The following is a 19,191-nucleotide window of genomic DNA, read 5'->3' as shown; positions in this document are numbered from 1 at the left end:
TTGTCCTTTTTCTGACAAAAAGGCCTTGATTGCATCAAAACAGTTTACAAAGCGCACCAAACCCTTGCCCACAACTTAGCCACCAAATGTTGCTGTGACGTGAAATGAACGGACATCTAACTTTGCTCTCTTAGGAGCTGACTTTTTGTCAAATGTACCCCTCAACTTAGAGTGAGAAAAAAATCGTGACAGACGGCACGCACAACATCAAACGCAACAGGCTGTTCCACGTGACGTGATAGTGATGTAAGCAGCAAATCAGGACTTAAAAATATCCCAGTACAGTGGCACTGCAGCAAATTTTAATCCCCCACTTGCCCCTGTCTGCACCCCTCACTGCCCCAGGCTGGGGCAGTGGGCCATAGCTGGGGGCAGCTGCAGAGCCCCGGGCTGGCGGCCAGGACCTGGGGCCAGCAGTGGAGTGCCCGGGACCAGTGGCTGGGACCTGGGGCTGGAGGCGGGCTGAGTGGGGGCCGGTGGACGGGACCCCGGGTGCCAGGGGGCCAGCAGTAGGACCCCAGGCCAAGAGCAGAGCCCCTGGGACCGGTGGCCAGGACCCAGGCAGTGTGAGTGCCACTCAAAATCATCTTGAGTGCCGCCTTTGGCCACGTGCCATAGGTTGCTGACCCCTGATATAGAGCTTGGTTTTCATAGACACTTCTATTTCTTTTTGAAATTTAAGATTGGAACTCATTTGTGTGTGTGTATGTTTACCTGCTTTAACACTGTATATAACTCTCATTTCCTTTTCCTATATAGTAAATCTTTAGATAGTTTATTACAGGATTGGCTACAAGCATTGTCTCTGGTGTGAGATCTAAAGTGCAATTGACTTGGGGTAAGTGGCTGGTCATTTGGGATTGGGAGTAACCTGACTATTGCTGTGATACTTGGTGTAAGTGACCATCTATCACAAATATAAGCTTCTTACCTGAGTGACAAGACAGTTAACAGGTTTCAGAGTAGCAGCCGTGTTAGTCTGTATTCGCAAAAAGAAAAGGAGTACTTGTGGTACCTTAGAGACTAACCAATTTATTTCAGCATAAGCTTTTGTGAGCTACAGCTCACTTCATCGGATGCTATAGCTCACGAAAGCTTATGCTCAAATAAATTGGTTAGTCTCGAAGGTGCCACAAGTACTCCTTTTCTTTTTGTGAAGACAGTTAATAGTACTGTATGGAACGGTCTGTGTCATGTTTAGGCTGTTACAGCACCTCAGGAGTTTACACATGATCACTGGTTGGTGAAATCTTGTATAGAACTTACAATCAAATTTGGGGTTTGTGCCCTGGTTTGTAAGAGTCTGCCCTGAGGTTGGCACTCATGCTTTTGAATTACTGCAGGACAGCTTGACAGTTATAACCCCAGGAATGTTTTTCACGAGATTATGTTTCCTGACTTGCAACTCTTCTCTGCCTGTTCAAGTTCAGAGACATCAGGCTGGATTCTCTGGCTTACTCCATTAGCTTTGTGCTGCAGGGATGGAATCTGATCACAACACAATAGATTCCCTTTGACTGTAGGGGAGCCCTCAGTATGTACAGAGCTGGTGTAACTGTTCCTATGCCAGTCACCACACTGTGAGCAGGGAAGGCTGTGGCCAGAGCATCGTTGGGGACCCTTACCAGCTGCTAGTAGAAAGAGCAGCCTTCCATAACTAGTTCCATTGTGGCTTCCTCCCCTCTTCTGCACTGAGCGAAAATTCAGTACAGCAAAGAATCTGGGCCATCATTTGTTTTTAAGGAATTAAACGATAATCATGGGGGAGAAGGGGGGGAAAGATAGCCAGCCTTTCTAAACCTCAGCCATGCAGTGCATTAGCAATAGCTAGTCAGTTGACTACAACGGCCCTCAAAGCAGTTTTTGCAGCAGGGCTCAAGCACTAAAAAAAGAAGAGCCAGAACTCATGATTTCAACAAGAATACATTATAACAGTACCTGAAAGAGGCTTTTAGGAAAATTCCAATATTTTTAGCATGAATAATCATTGGTTTACTTTACAGTTATCCGAGTACTGGAATGCTGCTTCGGCTCCCCCCAAAAGTGCCAGAATCACTCATGCACTGTTTTATGGTCAGTTTTCAAGGAACAAGCACACTTTGAACTGGCCAGATGAGGCTTGATTTTGTTATTAATAAGGCTTCCAAGAAACAGGTACATACCTTTGTTCAGGTAGGACTATGCACCTCTGTAAACCAATCCAGTGCTCTACTGACCTGGATGAATATGGCAGAAGATGATGAAGGGAGTGGACTTTGAAAGAATTTGATATAGGACAAATGCAATCTATATGTTTCACTTTGATCAAGTTAGAGTCAGTCTGGACAGTGGATATTGCACAAATTGCTTGCATTTCTCCTTCAGGCCTAGAGATGGCAGATTCTCTGTAACTTGAAGACTTTAAATCAGGGGTGGACAAACTTGCTGACCTGAGGGCCACATCTGGATATGGAAATTGTATGGCGGGCCATGAATGCTCACAAATTTGGGGGCTGGAGTGCGGGAGGGGGTGAGGGCTCTAGCTGGGGGTGAGGGCTCGGGGGTGGGGCCAGAAATGAGGAGTTCACAGTGTGGGAGGATACTGTGGGCTGAGACCGAGGGGTTCAGAAGGCGGGAAGGGGATCAGGGCTGGGGCAGGGGGCTGGGGCGTGGAAGGGTGTCAGGGGTGCAGGCTCTGGATGGTGCTTACCTCAAGCAGCTCCCAGAAGCAGCGGCATGTCCCCTCTCCGGCTCCTATGCAGAGGCACAGCCAGGCGGCTCTGCACACTGCCCCATCTGCAGGCACCTCCCCTGCAGCTCCCATTGGCTACGGTTCCTGGCCAATGGGAGCTGCGGGGGCAGTGCTTGGGATGGGGGCAGCATGCAGAGCCCCCTGGCTGCCCCATGCATAGGAGCCACAGTGGGGACATGCTGCTGCTTCGGGGAGCCGCACAGAGTGGGACAAGCCCCTGACCCTGCTCCCTGGTTGGAGCGCCAGAGAGGGGCAAGCCCCAGACCCCGCTCCCCGGCAGAAGCTCGAGGGCCAAATTAAAACATCTGGAGGGCTGGATGTGACCCCCGGGCCGTAGTTTGCTCACCCCTGCTTTAAATCATGATTTGAGGATGTCAGTAACTCAGCCAGAGTTATGGGTCTATTACTAGAATGGGGGGCGTCAGATTCTGTGGCCTGCGATGTGCAAGAGGTCAGACTAGAGATGATCCATGATGATCCCTTCTGACCTTAGAGTTTATGAGTCTATGAGAATAGGTCGAAAATGCACAGTATTACTGACAATATTTCAGGCTCTCCAGGGCAAGTATCTGACACCATGGATTGTGAGGTCACACAGTGTCCAATAAGCCGCTGAAATATTATAACACACCAGACTTTCAAAGCCTAAAACTGTAAGGCAAGTAGACAGAAATGCTGTCATGTGTCAATACAAAAAGCTATACAATGTGATAGCTTGGAGAAGGAGGCTCAGCTATAGCAGTTAAACTTCCCTATGGACTAGCCACCACTAGTTTTTGATTTCTTTGTAGGCTTTAACAGAGGAGCCAAGAGAACCTGCACTGGGAGGGTGACCCACGCGTGTCCCTTTGCTAGTGGAATCAAAGCTGGGAATCACAGCAGTGACTGAACTATCTGTTGACAGTGGCTGCAAGGAACTGCAACAGTGTGCAGAATATGTGGGTAGAGCCCCGGAGGAGTGATGTCATGGCTGTGAGACAGAGCCAAAGACAACACTGCCCCTCTATGCTCTCCTTTCTGAAGGGACAATTCTCCACAACTCCCCACAACTGGATCATAGCAACAAACCGACTGTACAGTGGTGAAATTTTAACCCTTGAAAGTATAAGAGAACCGAAGTCAGGAATGAAATCTAGAGGAGAGATTGAGAGGCTGTTCCAAGACCTGTTCCGATTACTACTCACTAGAGCTGGTCACATTTTCCACATTTTTTTCCACAATGAAAAAAGGACACTTTTTTTTTTAAACAACCCACCAACACTTTTCGTGAAAGATTATCAGCTTTTCCTGTTTTTTATGACATTTTCCAAGGTATTTTAACTCAAATTTTTACTCAGTACCAATATGAAAATATGGTTTTCAGAAAATGAAAAAAAAAAGATTATGAAAAAGGTTTCATGAAAAATTTCAATAAAGATACTGAAAAAAATTCATAACCTCCTCACCCCTGCCAAAATTGGTACATTTTCAATGCTGCCAAATGGAAATAATTTCAAAATGTGGCACAAAATCAGTTTCTGCTTTCCCCCCAAACTATTATACTACTCATAAAAATCTCTCAAATGTATCAGATTATTTTGTAGTTTAACACCCTTCTCCACATCTCCCACCATGTCTGCCCACTCCTTTGCCTGTCTGTGTCTGCTCTATCAGTCTTTATTTTATGTAATTTGTTGCCAGTACTGAAATTTGTACCCTGTTGGGAGATCTCCCTCCATCCAGGCTAGATCTGTAATTACATGACTCCTAGAAGTACTCGTAAATGAATTACAGGCTGCTTGTTTATTTCCTAGCCAGAGGGTTTGAGGGTTTATAATTGTATTAGAAGGTATTCTTAAAAACAAGTAGCTGTACTTAAATACAAACAGCCAAGTTTGCCTCTTCTTCACACCCCCCAGAATCTAAGACGACTGCTATGAGCTTGTTGCAAGATGATGCAGTACATTTTCTTGTATGAGATGTAGCACATTCAGCCCCATCAAATGCTGTCACTGAGCTAATAATCAATTACTCCTTTATGAATTACCTTGTTTTCATTCTTGCTGCAAGGAACAATTTGTCTTCTGTAGACTTGGCAGAATCCATAGAAATGTTTTCCAGTCCCCTGACTGGCCTATCTTTTTATCTACCTTTCTCACGTTCCCCGTTCAAATACAAAGCTTACTGGACTTCACCTTAACTTCTCATTCAGTGAGGTCAAACTCAGATCTTATGCTGCATACAATTAGTGGCCCTGTCCTCAGTTGTGATGGGGCTGCTTTGCACCACTCAGCTAACGCAAAACACCACCAGAACTGGCAGAACCAGCCTCAGGACGGTCACTCTGGATTAAGGAGAATCCTCTGGTGGCAGAGACTGCGTTCAACTTCCTACAACCCACTGTAGCCAGAAGAGGGGCTGCCCCATGCCCTAGCAATCCCCAAGAGCTGTAACAACCCCTTGGGGATATTGGAAGCTATAGTAAGTTAGACGTGAAGGCTACTCTTATGCCAGGTGACCGGGCCCAACACAGTGGCCCAGGATCAGGGGAGTGGGTAGGCTGCCTTCAAACTATCCTTGCACTCTTCCTCCTGCACTGTGGTTGAACACTCCTTGACCACAGTCAATATATTTATGGTACAGTTACATTAACCGGACTTTTATTTCATGATTTGTTTAATGTGTGCAAAAGAAAAAAATTACTCCCCCATTCTTCCACTGACAGGAAGCAGTATTCTGTTTTTCTCTTTCTCCATATCTCCTAAGAAGCTGATGAGCTCTGTCTGCATGAGAAATCAATGTAGTGCTCTCTGACTGAATGCAGCAAGAATTCTGTGTAGTGCTGGCTCTACCTGTGTCAGTTTCTTAGGGAGGCTGTGCAGCTTTTAATCAGCCCAGGTAGACTGATTTCTTATTGCTGACTGGTGCATAATTGATGTAAGTACAGGCTCAGCCTAGGAAGCAGATGACTGCTAAAGCAAGGCATCGAAGTGCACTGCTGTACTGTTATGAATCCCTAACACACTTGCCTACAATTACACATCTGGGAGCAGTAAAGCAAACAGCTTATGCTAAATGCCTGCCATAGTGGTACATCACTCTGAACTACACCGAAAAGCTGAGCTGGATCAGACAGGGACTGAGGATTTTTCTTCTTGATCACTGGGCTGGAACCAGTCTTTGGAATACAGTTTACTGGTCCTGAAAACATTCTGTTCTGGTCTAGCAGTGTTTCCAGCCCTAGAACGTTCAGTTATTGGATTTTTAAGATGCACCGTTCTCATTGCCATATTACTTTCTTTATTTTTCTCTCCCTTCCTCTGCACTTCTGACAAAACTTCAATACCCAGTATCTCGAACTGCTAGAGTCAGAGATTTTTACTTTATACTAGCCCTTCTAGAGAGACTGCTATTTCCTTTCCTCCTTCATTTCAATTCTGACATGGCTTCGGACGCTACCAGAATGACAGGACATTTAGATTCACTGATCTGCAGTATGCCATTGGAAAGCAATGATTCAAGCTTTGCCAAGGATACTGTATCCGTTCTTATCCCTCACAGTTGATGAGACAGACCATAAAACTCTCACAGGCCGCTCAGTCAAAGAAGATTTTTGGACACTAGTGCAGTACCTCAGACCACCATTTCCAGTTCCCTGGTATCACAGGAGCCTCTGGATATTCACCTAATTACATACGCAGCTCCTAGCTGAAGATCTGACCACCACCCTGTGCTGTAGGATTCATTCACGCTATTTGTAAATGTCAGTGGGTATCTTACCTAGGGCCTGTCTACACTGTGGATATTTGTAATGTAAATACAACAGAGAAACCCCTTTTGTAGATGTGCTGCACTAGTATAAAATGCGGCTTCCCTTCAATGTGACTTACTCTGGTTTCAAACCAGGGTAACCACACTACTGCAAGCCCTGTATCATTACTTGTATTACACCACAGCCTAGGGTGTGTCTACACTGCAGTAAAACACCTACAACTGGCCCATGTTGGCTGAGGCTGGGGGGCTATAAAACTACAGTGTAGACATTCAGGCTAGAGCTGGAGTCCAGGCTGTGTCTGGAACCCTCCTGCCTCTCAGGGCCCAAACATCTACCCTGCAGTTTTGTAGCCCCAAAGCCCATCCCCTGCGAGCCTGAGTCAGCTGACACAGGTCAGCCGCAGGTGTTTTATGGCAGTGTAGACATACCCCGAGAGGCCCCCCAACCAAGACTGGGGCCCCACATCATGCTAAGCACTGTACCCACACATGCTAACAGACAGCCCATTCTGTACAGGGTTTACAATCTAAATAGAAATGACAGCCAAAGCATAGGAGGGGAAATTGAAGCACAGGGAGGTAAAGTGACCTGCTCATGGGTCACACAGTATCAGCGACAGGAACAGAACTCTGGTCTCTTGGCTCTCAGTCCAGCATGCTATCCAATGGACCACATGTTAGTATTCTATCAAAGCAGTTCATCTACAATGGGCATGTGTAGAGTGGTCCCTATTCCTTTTCTTTGCCTTTCACAGCTATAAGAACACCAATACTATAGCTTCCTCCTCTATCTGTTTGATTACATAATGAAATACTCTTAACAAGATCCATTTTATACAGAGACCTCTTTACATCAATAATTAATGAAAAAGAAAAGTCCAGTACATCAACAAAAAAGCTACAGAAAAGGGACTTTAGGCTTTCTGTGAAACACACTGTAACACAGGAACATGCTGCAGTGCTCTGAGACCATGTCTGGGAGCCAGAGTCTCCTGAGTTCTAATCCCAGTCCTTACAACTCCTCTACTGATACAAGTAAATCATTTAATCTATTTGCTTTAATTGCCTACTGGTAAATTTGGGATCAGTAGAGGTATTGTGAGGATTAGTTCCCGAAAAGCACTTGCATGGACAAACAAAAAACCAAACACACACACACACAGAATTAGCCTGTGGAACTCACTGTCACAAGATATAAAGGCCAACAGTTAAGCAACATTCAAACCAGGATAGGACATTTATACAAACAACAACAACGTCCCCTGCTACATTATACATATGGAATAAAAATGTATAAGGGACACAAACCCTGGAGGGTGTTAGTTAGCTACTAATTTATGGGGATTAGCAAGGAATTTCCCCTTTGGACAGATAATTCCACGGTTGACAATTAGGGGATTTCTTGCACCTTTTTCTGAAAACTCTTCTACTAGCTACTGTCATAGAGGCTTTCTTCAGCGAGAGGACCCCAAGGCTTAGCTGCTAGTAATGAGCTCCCAAGCTCTTGCAGATTTAGCAGGACTGAGAGATCATCACTGAGAGTTTGGCATTGGCTAGGCTGGTAACCCTCTGTGTCTACAAAAACTATTGTGATTTCTAATCCATGCACTCATACCTGTCTCTACTGTTCCCTCGTCGTCCCTCCTGTGCTTGCTTCCAGTAGTTTCTGCTTACTGTCTAAATCCAAGATTGTGTGCTTTCTGGGGCAGAGACTGTGTTATTAGATTGTACATTAGGGTCCTAACCCTCTTCCGAGATCCTTAGGTACTAACATAATAAAAATAACAAATAACGTATCTAATGTATGAAGTCTGAAGAAGTTGATTGAACATGACATCCCCCTACCTTCTGTCAGTCAGCAGACATGCTGGCCAGTGCAGCTGGCTCTGGACTCAGACTTTGACAATTAAAACACAGGACAAGTTTAAGTTCACCACAGAATGAACAGCAGTAAACTGGTTTGCAGAGCGGTAGCTGCGTAAGAGGCTGGCAAGAAGGATGGCAGAACAATCTGACCTGACCTGTCTGATAATGTTCTTCCTACTAGAACTATGGGGGACAACTAGAGAGAAAGACAGACAAAATGGTGGTGAGAATGTGTATGAAAACACTGCAGCTCATAACAAGATTGCAGGCAGCTTCTCTCTTATGTTGAGAACTTGACACCCTCTAGTGGTGCAGCAGGGAAGAGAGGATTAGTACATAGTTTGTTCAGTTCAAAGGAAACCTGTAGGACTGCCGGAGTTTTTCTTCCTTAGAAGACGCATTTCTAGTTTCTTGTTTGGGTCAACAAGAAGCTTAGACCTTACCTCTCCCCCCCCCGCCCCCACTTCAGACACACTCACAGTGGATCTAGGTAAAAAGAGGCACCCTGACCCTGGGCTGTTCTGTCTTCCAAGGAGAGAACGGGTAGTGCAAAGGACTCCACCCACACTGCAGGGCTTATAGCAGCAGACACACGCACGCGATTACTACACACACACACACACACACACACACACACGATTACTCCAATTTACTGGTGCCTCCCAGCCTTTGCAGTTCACATTCAGGCTTCCCTTGAGTTCACCGACTATATTACTCTACTACAACAGGAGAAAAAGCACATCCCCCTGTCCCTGTACTCTACGAGGCACTTACTCCATTGCTTTCCTCTTCCCTGTCCTAGATGCACACAACCCGCTCTGGCCTCCAGCACTGCAGGACTGTCTGATGCCAAGGCAACTCCATGCGTGAGGCTTAAAACAAACAACAAGGGAGGGTCTAAGAATCTGCTGCTGAAACACACACAGCCTCCATCACCAGGGCAAAAGCTGCCTTCTCGTCTCCCTCCCTTCTCCTTGTGCAGAAGTGTTATTTGTTAATATGCTTGGTGCTTTACAAGACACAAGATGAATGCCTTGAAGAGCTTAATGCCTGAAAGATGAAAGGCAGACAGTGGATGTACTGGGAATCCCAAACGAAGCAAAACAGATGGTTCAAATGTGTCGCCTGATGGGGGTTGTTTTGCTCGAGGAGGTTGGCAGGAATGCCCCAAACGATATGGCTATGTAGTTGACACATTTTGAGGAGAAAATACCCATTTCATGCATATACCAGCTGATGAACTCCAATTAGTTTTCCTTAAAAGTATGAGCTAGGTAGAAAGCTAGCCTCGACAGCATGCCAAAATTGGTAATGCAGTCAAAACTGAGCTGGTGCCATCAAATGTTCTAAGCTCACAATCATTGTGAATATATATATTTACAAAACACTTCATTAAATTGGAGTTAAGGTTGCTATCGTGGGGCAGAACATGGGATTTCAAAATCTGACCCAAATATCAGAAAAAAACAAAGAAATACGTCATTAAGAACATCACAAAGAAGAATGTTGGCATTACAAAAGCAAACCAACAATAACTGGCATCATCTTGACAGATAAGCACCTCCCCTTGACCCCAATCAGAGGCATATATACATAGCACCTCGAAAAATCAGGGCACATATAGATAAATCATCACCTGGAGTCACTTTGAGAGGTTAGGCACAGCCATGCCTTGAAAAGCAGCAGGCAACCTCTACCCCACTGTGGCATGATGTGCATTCAGTGTTGGCTGTCTTCTCCCCCATGTGAAGCACAAAGCAAAACAACTAAGGCAACACTACAAACACCACATTTAACAGTCGATAAACCAAGTGTGGGGAGCAAGCTGGATCCAGACAAAGGCTGTTCCCTGTATCTCCACATCTTGGTGTTATCACTGAATTTGGAAACGCTGTTCCCTGCCCACCCATGCCTGTCTAACCAAACACTTACCATTGCCATGAGGCACACCGATTCTCTCACTGTGGCAACAGTACTCAGCAGGGCTGCAAGGACCAGAATCATGGTCAGACATATCCCGCTGTAGAATGCTGGAGGAAAGAGGCACATCGGAGTTTTAGCAAGACATGAAGACCTAGCTGCCTTTCTTTCACCATAAGCAGGGTTGGGCTCCCTTTGACAAGCAAGCTTTATAAACTAAAGCTCTCAGAAGAGCTTGCCTTTCATGAGGAACTTCTGAATTTTTGCTTCTCAAGCTGTGAGGTTGGGAAGTCTGAGAACACCACAGAGCTCAAAATCTTGGCAGGTAGTGCCAGTCCCCTCTCACAGCAAAAGCACAATAACCTTCCCCATCCTGCCCAAATCTGCTGAAATCTTAAGGAGGGTGACATAATTTTGTGTCAGGACAGAGATTTAAGATATAGAAACTGAAGACATTCTACTCTGCTGAACCTGAAAAGAAAGGACTGTGTTAAAGGGTGTACACAAGAACGGCCATACTGGGTCAGACCAATGGTCCATCTAGTCCAGTATCCTGTCTTCCAGCAGTGGCCAATCCCAGGTGCTTCAGAGGGAATGAACAGAACAGGCAACTGAGTGATCCATCCCCTGTTGTCCACTCCCAGCTTCTGGAAGTCAGAGGCTAGGGACACCCAGAGCATTGGGTTGCATCCCTGACCATCTTGGGTAATGGAAGTAATCTTGGTAAATTGAGTTAATCTTTTTATTAAAAGTTTCTAATACTAAAATGACAAGAAAAAACAGAAAAATGCCCTCTCTCTGGGCTTGTCTGTATGAACACTTAGTTTGTGGCAATCTGGGGTGTAAATCTACCCAGCACTAGTCTGGCATTGGCCACTGTCAGAAGACAGGATACTGGGCTAGATGGATCTGTGTTCTGACTCAATATGGCCATTCTTATACTGTGCACTTAAAAGCTTTGATCTACGCCACTTTGAAATGGGATAGATCATAGTGCACTAGGAAACTTTTAGTGCACAGCAACAGGGTCCACATGGACACTTAGTGCGCAGCAGATTAGTATGGAATAGATTTATACCCCAGTTTGCCATGAACTAAGTATTCGTATCGATAAGCCCTGTGTGTGCAGAGAAGACTAATCGGAGTTAAACTACTGCAGTATAAAGGAGTCTGCATGCTCATATTGGATGTGGCTGTAATATAGATCATGGAAGACCCTCACTCTGCAGGGTACAGTACAGACAAAATAAGGGGTAGTCTCTGCCCCAAAGACCTTACAATCTAAGGCCCTGCTCCCACAAACTGTTGCCTATATGCTTAATTTTATGCACGAGTCGTTCCATTGACTTCAATGTGACTATTTTTGTATGTGAAGCTAAGCAGATACTTAAGTGCATTGCTAGATCAGGGTCGAAAAATGGACAAGATACAAAGGGATTGGGTTGCAGGAGAATGCAAGAGACTTTCACCTTATCCAGTGTTCATCTTTATATGACTAACTTGCCCCACCACACCAAGTTTATAAACCTTTGCGCAATGTCGTCATCCCCGCCCTTTGCTCCCATAGTTCCAGCAGAACCATGTGCCCTGGAAACATGCCAGGCCACTTTGTTATTTTTGCCAGAAGATCACAAGTCCCCTTTACAATTATCTCTGTGCTCAGATAAAGATCCTACTGAATCACAGAGTGCTGAACAGGAGCATGTGTTCCAGTACCCATTATCAGGAGCTTACGCATTGCTAATCTTGTGCAACAGTCGCCTCCTACTTCCTGGCCAGAGCAGAGTCTAGCTGACACCCAATGGGAGAGTTCAGGAGCTGCACTGATGCTGAAAGCTCTTCTACCCAGAGCTCACGTCTTACTTTCTGTTCACCTATGTCCCCCTTCTATCCCACACAAATATAAATGTCCACACTTTTAAAGGGCCCCATGGCTTGTGTCTTATAATGTGCTCCTTTCTGTGGTCCTATCCAGCCTCTCACTTCCACTGTGAGTTCTTCTTAAGCTCCTCCCATACCTTTGGGCCTACTTATAGAATATTTATAACCCTCTCTGCTTTGTCTGTAATAAGTGAAGCATGGGGGACAACAGTGGACTCAGCAGTGCTGAGGCACAATGAACAGTGTTCCCCCACCAAAAGGCCAAGCAAGTGTTTCTCATACAGAAAAGAGGTACCTTGCCTCTGTAGTGGCCACACTACACACCTAACTGGGATCCCACTTCATGTGAAGTCTCTGAATTTCCTTTCACTGCATCCTAATTTTACATAGCTCCAAAGATGCTGGCCCTCACAGGACATCTCAGTTGGTCTAAAAAATGCGGCACTTACCGACATTGTGGAAGATTCTATAGGGGTTAGCCTCAGAGGAGACCCCACTGATTACACTGAAGTGAGCCCCATAGTGGGTGATAATGGTCAGTATGGTGACTGCCAGCCCCAGCAGCTGAAAAACAGAGATTTTACTGAAGAAGGAAAGTAGCAAGTGCAGGATTCACAAAAAAAACTACTGCAGAACTTATGAAATGCTATCAGGTACACTCAGATACTTCAATCCATGCTCGAAGGAAAACAACCTGTTCCCTGAGAGAGTTAGTTTACAGTATATACCTAAAAGTCACATGTGAAGGGAACCCCTGGGCAGATTAATAAACTCTTTGGACAATGCTGTATAATTACTGCATATAAAACCACTCACTCAATCCCTTGGACTCTGCTACCAGAGGAAATTGTAATCATTGGGAAAAACCAGAGGAATCATATTTTCACGGACGTCCCTTTCAATGTATTTACATTGATATCTAAATACTACAGGAATCGGTGCAAATTCTGACGTGTGTGCGTGAGAGGGATGTTATTAACTTCAAGAACGGTCCTGGGTCAGATTGCGTTCTCTGCTCTTGCTCTTGAACAATTTGTAGTGTTTTCTGCGGAGTGGAGGGTAGCTTAGGTGTACTGTTATCTCTGCTAAGGAAAAGGCAGTGTAAATAGATGAGTCTTGCACTGTGCTTTAAGGCTTTGTCTGCACTAGCCTTTTTCCTCTAAAATTTCCCAGTGTTGCTGGCATTTCAGCTCCATCAATGATAGGGCTACTGTAGACGACACACTGAGTGACCACCAACGTTGTAACCACTGTGTTGTCTAATCTGCTCAGAGCCTGTTAGATGGTGGCTGCAGGACTGGTCTTACCATGAGGTGAACTGAGGCGGCCGCCTCAGGTGCCAGACTACGGGGGGGCGCCACTTGGACCCAGAGTGTAGAAAATGGTATCTGCTGCTGGTGCATATGTATTCTCTCTGCTCTAGATGCACAGAGATGGTGGAATGCTGTGCTGGAGGAAGGAGGGCACAAGAGACATATCAAGCAGGCAAGAAAAAAGGTGAGAGGGAAAAACAGAAAGCAGCAGGAGCTGCAGGGAGAGAGAGGAGGAGGAGCCTCTTATGTACCTCTCTGGCACCCCCAGGATCCTGGACTGATTAACACCAGCTTCTCAGGGAGCTTCCTGTTTCCTGCTGCTTCCCTGAACCCACTTGAGGAGAACAGGCAGTCAGCTGAAGTAATAGGAGCCAGTTAGTCATAAGACGCTGATATCTTCCCTCACTCAGGCCCTGCTACCAGCCTGCTTATTTGTCCCCTTCAACTGAGTGTTGAGAGCTACTGTAGCTGGCACAGAACAGCAGTCATGAGTGAAAGAAGAAAACACCCCTCTGGGGCAGCATTCAGAAAAAGAAAGAAAGCAAATGAAGCTTTTCTATCTAAGCTGGAAGGAGCTCTCCTGAGATACATAGACACAAATGTCCACGGTGAGCCTCCCGGCCCCAGTGAGGATGTGAGTGGTGAGGAGATGCCTGATCTTCCAGTTAGTCAGATGCAGGTGACCTGGCAGCTACTGCGGCATCCATATCTCCATCTTAAATGGACGTAACCATGCACATTCCTGAAGGAAAGTATAGATCAGAGAAGAGTGTGGTGGAGGCGCAAGAAACAGCTGCTGCTGAGTTTAGTTCCTTAAGTCTAGATGATTCAGGACTGTGGACCCACTTGAGCCTGAGGGACTTCCTTGTAGTGCATGGGCCACAGCAAGTGAAAAACTTCATGTTCCCCAAAGACAATGAAAATAGAAGTTTCCATCCAACATATTACTGGTGTGAAATCCCCAATGGTGACAAAGTGGAGAGGCCATGGCTTATGTACTCAAAAACCCAGAATGCTGCATACTGTTTTTGTTGCAAACTCTTCCAGTCTAATGTTCCAGCCACATTGGGTTCTACAGGAACAAAGGACTGGAAAAATCTGGCTAGAAATCTGGCATGCCATGAGAAGACAGCATGTCACCAGAGAGCATTCCATAGGTGGAAAGAGCTTGAGATGAGACTAAGGTTAAAGGCCACCATAGATGATCAGCAACAAGAGAAGATTGTATCGGAGTCTCTTTCCTGGCAAAATGCTCTGAAAAGGCTCATTGCCATTGTGAGAATGGTTGCTACTCAAAACCTAGCACTGCGTGGCACTTCAGATCAGCTGTATGTGCCAGACAATGGAAACTTACTTAAAATTGTGGAGCTGGTGGCTGAATTTGATGCTGTATTCCAGCACCTAAGAAGAGTCACCCCCCAAGAAATGTACACACACCACTACCTTGGAAAAACAATTCAATATGAGATCATACAGTTACTGGCAACAAAAGTCAAACAGAAGATTGTGGCAGGTCTGAAGTCAGCAAGATATTACTCTGTTATTCTGGACTGCACACCTGACATCAGCCATACGGAACAAATGACTTTAATGGTGCATTTTGTAACAATGACAGAACCTAGTGAAAATGTCCCTGCAACGATGACTGTCAGAGAGCATTTTCTAGAATTTATTGACATTGATGATACTACAGGAGCTGGTATGACAAATGTGCTTATTAAAAAGCTGGAAGATACAGAAATTGCGATAGCTGACATGAGAGGTCAGGGCTACAATAATGGTGCCGACATAAGAGGAAAGAACGGAGGAGTGCAGACACGGATCTGAGAGTTAAACCCTCAAGCTTTTTTTTCCCATGCAGTTCTCATTCACTGAACTTGGTGGTCAGGTCAGTGATGGAGCATCAGCTTCCAGTGAGGCTGCTGAATTCTTTAATGTAATTCAAAGCATCTATGTATTTTTCTCTGCAGGAAGAAGGCAGAATTGAGACCTTTCAAAGTTTTGGCCCAAGCAAGGGGGCACGGGGGCGTCATTTGAGCTCCCCGCCTTAGGTGCCAAAATGTTGTGGGCCGGCCCTGGGTGGCTGTCTGAGCTATGCTAGTGCTCCCACCATTGCTACCAAGAGTAGAGCTGAAATAGGCATATCAACAGTGGGGAAATTTAAAATAAAACAAAACCCTAGTGTAGCAAATCTGAAAGAGGCAAGACATGAGTTCATCCTGATCTCCTGAGGTGGGGTCCTCTAGATTCAGGCTTCCCTCAGAATGCCTCCTCTCCAGGTTCAATGAACTTTGTTTAGGGAGGCATCAACAACTGCATTACATGCATACAAAACCTTTAGAATCTGCAATATTTTCCATATTCACAAGGAGAAGAATCCTCCACTCATAAAAGGACATCCTGGAAATTCAAACTCTATAGTGGAGAATCAGAAGTAACCATGTATGTGTTAAACATTGCAGTTAACTATTCTTCTAAGTGTAACCTTATTACCTTTTCAGATGATGACCAACAGATTTTTCCTAAGAAGCATAGTTTGGTAGATTAAATATACTGTGAGCCTAAGAACCCCTCAATGCCAACTGGTAAAGGGTTCACTCTTCTAGAACAACAACTTAGCAGTCCTGACACACTCATTACACTTAGCACACCGGTTTCTAGTATTTATCCGTAAAGAATATCATGCAAGGTCTCTAATAAAAGCTTATGTCATACTGATCCTCAATCGTTGTGAGATGTATGTAGAGATGACACAGAGTGGTGTATAAATACTGAAAATATGTTTTAAAATCTGTGTCCAAGGTAGAGCTGATAAACAGGTTTTGGAGACACAAACAACAGTAGCTGGTTCCATAAGAGACCACCTTGTCTAATATCCTGGGACCGACATGGTACTAAAACACTGCAAAAAGACACCAGAAACTAAACTGAACCACAAAGGGTCATCCTGACTCTGGGGAGGAAACAATGGATTTTGGGGGACTATAAGAAGAAGGCAAAAGGCAGTACACTTTGTATTCATGAAAGAGAGATCCCAGCCACATTGCTTGGAGATGTTGGGAGATTACTTTAGGTGAGATAAACTACTTTAGACAAGGGTTTAGTCTGTTAAGTTTAGACTCTAAGAAGTGTGTTACACTTTTTGTTTAATATGTAACCATTTCTGTTTCCATTATTACCCTTACTCGTTATCTTTTAAATCTTAATCTTTGATAATAAACTCATGACTACTTTCACTAGAAATCTATCTCAGTGCTGTGATGTTACAGAAGAGTTGATCCTCAGCTGAATCGAACAAGCTAGTGTACACACTGTCCCCTTGGCTAGCAAACCTGCTATTTCTGTGAGTGTTCACTAGTTAAGGGCTGGACGCTGCGCGAGTACTCCAAGGACTCAGGGGTTGAAGTGTACTTATTACTAACCTGCACAGAGACAGCAAGGCCTGCAAGGCAGTGCTTGGGTTGATAGAAGCTGGTGATTTCAGGGAGGTGAGCTACGTCAGGCACAGACTGATTCACACTAAGGGCAGGTAGCAGTGAGGTGTCTCACAGCTCTGGTGCCATGAGGGAGTGCCACGTATACAGTAGCAGTTTCGCCCAATTTCAGTACCACAGACCTTAAAACACTTATACATACACAGTAAAAGGTTTGGTCCGGCTTCATTCAGCTCAGATTTCCAGCAGAAATACCAATCTAAACAAATCCTCATGGCCTCACTATTGATGCATGTTATTGTCTGTATCCATTTGTAAAGGATACAAATAAACTAAACTTGAGCTAAGCACCTCCCCCTTCAACAGGTTTGAGTGCAATTCTACCTTGAATAAGTCGTATACTTCATAAGCACAATGGCAGCCCTTCTCTGAAGGGAGAACAATGTACTGCAATTAGAGCTAGTCAACTAAGTTTTGAATTTACATTTTTTTCAATGAAATTTTCCCCACGTTTCCCCCCCTCCAGTCTTTTTAACCAACTATAGAGCTATATTCACTTAAATATTCACTTGTTTTCCTCTCTCTCTCTCTCTTTTTTTTCAAGGGGAGCAAATTGTAGTGCAGTTTTCCCAGAACTCCTTGGAAGAGTTCACCAAATTTCCTCACGTTTGCTTCTCCACAGCCGCTCAACCAGAACTATAGAGTTTGTAGTACAGAGTCAGAAGATTTCAAAAGTTACATTCTATCCAATATCTGTACCAGTAGACAGGCTTCTGTCAGACTACAAAGATGCTCTAGCTTATCCAACACATTTAAAACCACACGCACCTCAAGAAATTGTTCATCCAAGTGCAATAAATTTTTTTTTTTAAAAAGAGAAGCATGAGAAGATATCCCTGTCCTCATCTTAAAACTACCATGTCTGATGGCAGCAACAAATTTCTTACTTAAAGGCTAGCTCAGAATTGTGAAAGAGTTGCATTACAGTGACACTTGAGAAACCAAAAGCTTATCGGTGACAGAAAGCAATGCTGGGGAGTAGCGATAACAGTTCAGGATGCAGTAATTCATACAGTCTGCTTCTTTCACCCTAGACTTTCTCTGTCCTAAAAGTGAAATGAGAGAAACAACTTTTACAGTTCCTTTTTAAGAAAAAAATTTAAGGTGGCCAGTTTACTTATCCCAGGTTTCCACTTCTGGTTGTTACCATGACAAAGAGGCTGGTCACTATCAGCTGGCATTTGGTGGTCCTGACCCAGTGTCTCTGTCCCATGTTATCCTCTTCTCACTCAGTACTGGCAGTCAGTCCCTGGAGAACAGTGCTTCAGCTAAGCTGGGGCAGCTCACAGGAGAAGCTGTCAGTAGTGCATCTTGGGAAGTGTAGTCCTATTACAAGCTGACACACCTACCGCAAAATGGGTTATTCTTAACAGCACTTTTCATCCAAGGCTCTCAGTGTTTCTAACAGTTTTATTGTTAGCTATGAATATGAGAGCTTGAAATGAATCTTTTTTTTTTAAAATTCGTGAGATTTTAAAGTCAAATTTATTGAAATACTTATAAAAAAATGGTGATTGAAATTTGTCATTTTACTGACATACAGTGCTTTGGTAAATTAAAATTTTCAGTAGCTATTTTTATAATGTTTTTGGTAAAAATAAGTCACCAGGAAAAGGAAAATTTTGAAAAAATAAAGTTTCACAAAAAGCTTTGGTGTTTTTGAAAAAAAAATCCATTGATTGAAGAAAATCATTTTGTATGAAAAATGTCAGCCTGCTCTGGATAACAAGATATTACTTCCCTCGCCCCAAAAATACAATCCTCTCTGACTCAAGAACCTATTAACATCCAGATTTCTGAATGAGAGAGAAAAACATTTAAGAGCAATTCTATTCTGAGAAGTGATTGTGTAAAAGTGGTACTGTCTCATGCAAAAGACCTTTTGTCTGTGTATACAGAGTAATATCTGGTTATCTTAGTGTCTAATGCAAGTTGACTACTTTCTTTTACTCCCATTAGTGCTGCAGACCCATACACAGCTAGGAGAGAGCGAGCTGGGTTCTAATCCTTTTTGTGCATTGTCTGGAATTTGGTAAACAATTTTGTAATCAGTTGCACCTGTGCAAACCCTCAGAAGGCAATGGATGTTGCAGAGGTGTCACTGGAAACAGAATATGAAAAAATAACAAAAAAACAGAATTACCCAAGTATGTCTGAGGGTAGAATTTGAACTACGGAACCTTTATTGGGGCTGATGATATGGGAGAAGGAAAGAATCCAGGTTGACTCTCAG

The 19,191-nt window shown here is 44.3% G+C and overlaps 1 protein-coding gene across 2 annotated transcripts in view; it reads right to left on the bottom strand.

Annotated features, from left to right (window-relative positions):
* The window catches only part of TSPAN32 (tetraspanin 32), a 73,795-nt gene extending 55,623 nt beyond the window's left edge, over window positions 1-18,172 (bottom strand). For both annotated transcript variants that reach the window (XM_084631140.1, XM_084631139.1), the window contains exons 1-3: window positions 18,106-18,172; window positions 12,601-12,715; window positions 10,283-10,380 (exon numbers count right to left, since the gene is read on the bottom strand). In XM_084631140.1, coding sequence (XP_084487266.1) covers window positions 10,283-10,380; window positions 12,601-12,715; window positions 18,106-18,171 — 279 coding nt within the window. In that variant the 5' untranslated portion in view covers window position 18,172. The remainder of the gene's footprint in view (window positions 1-10,282; window positions 10,381-12,600; window positions 12,716-18,105) is intronic.
* Between the last annotated feature and the right edge of the window lie 1,019 nt (window positions 18,173-19,191).

This window comes from Lepidochelys olivacea (assembly GCF_965140295.1).
Source record: "Lepidochelys olivacea isolate rLepOli2 genome assembly, chromosome: 6".
NCBI lineage: Eukaryota > Metazoa > Chordata > Testudines > Cheloniidae > Lepidochelys > Lepidochelys olivacea.
This window is presented reverse-complemented; position numbering and strand designations above follow the sequence as displayed.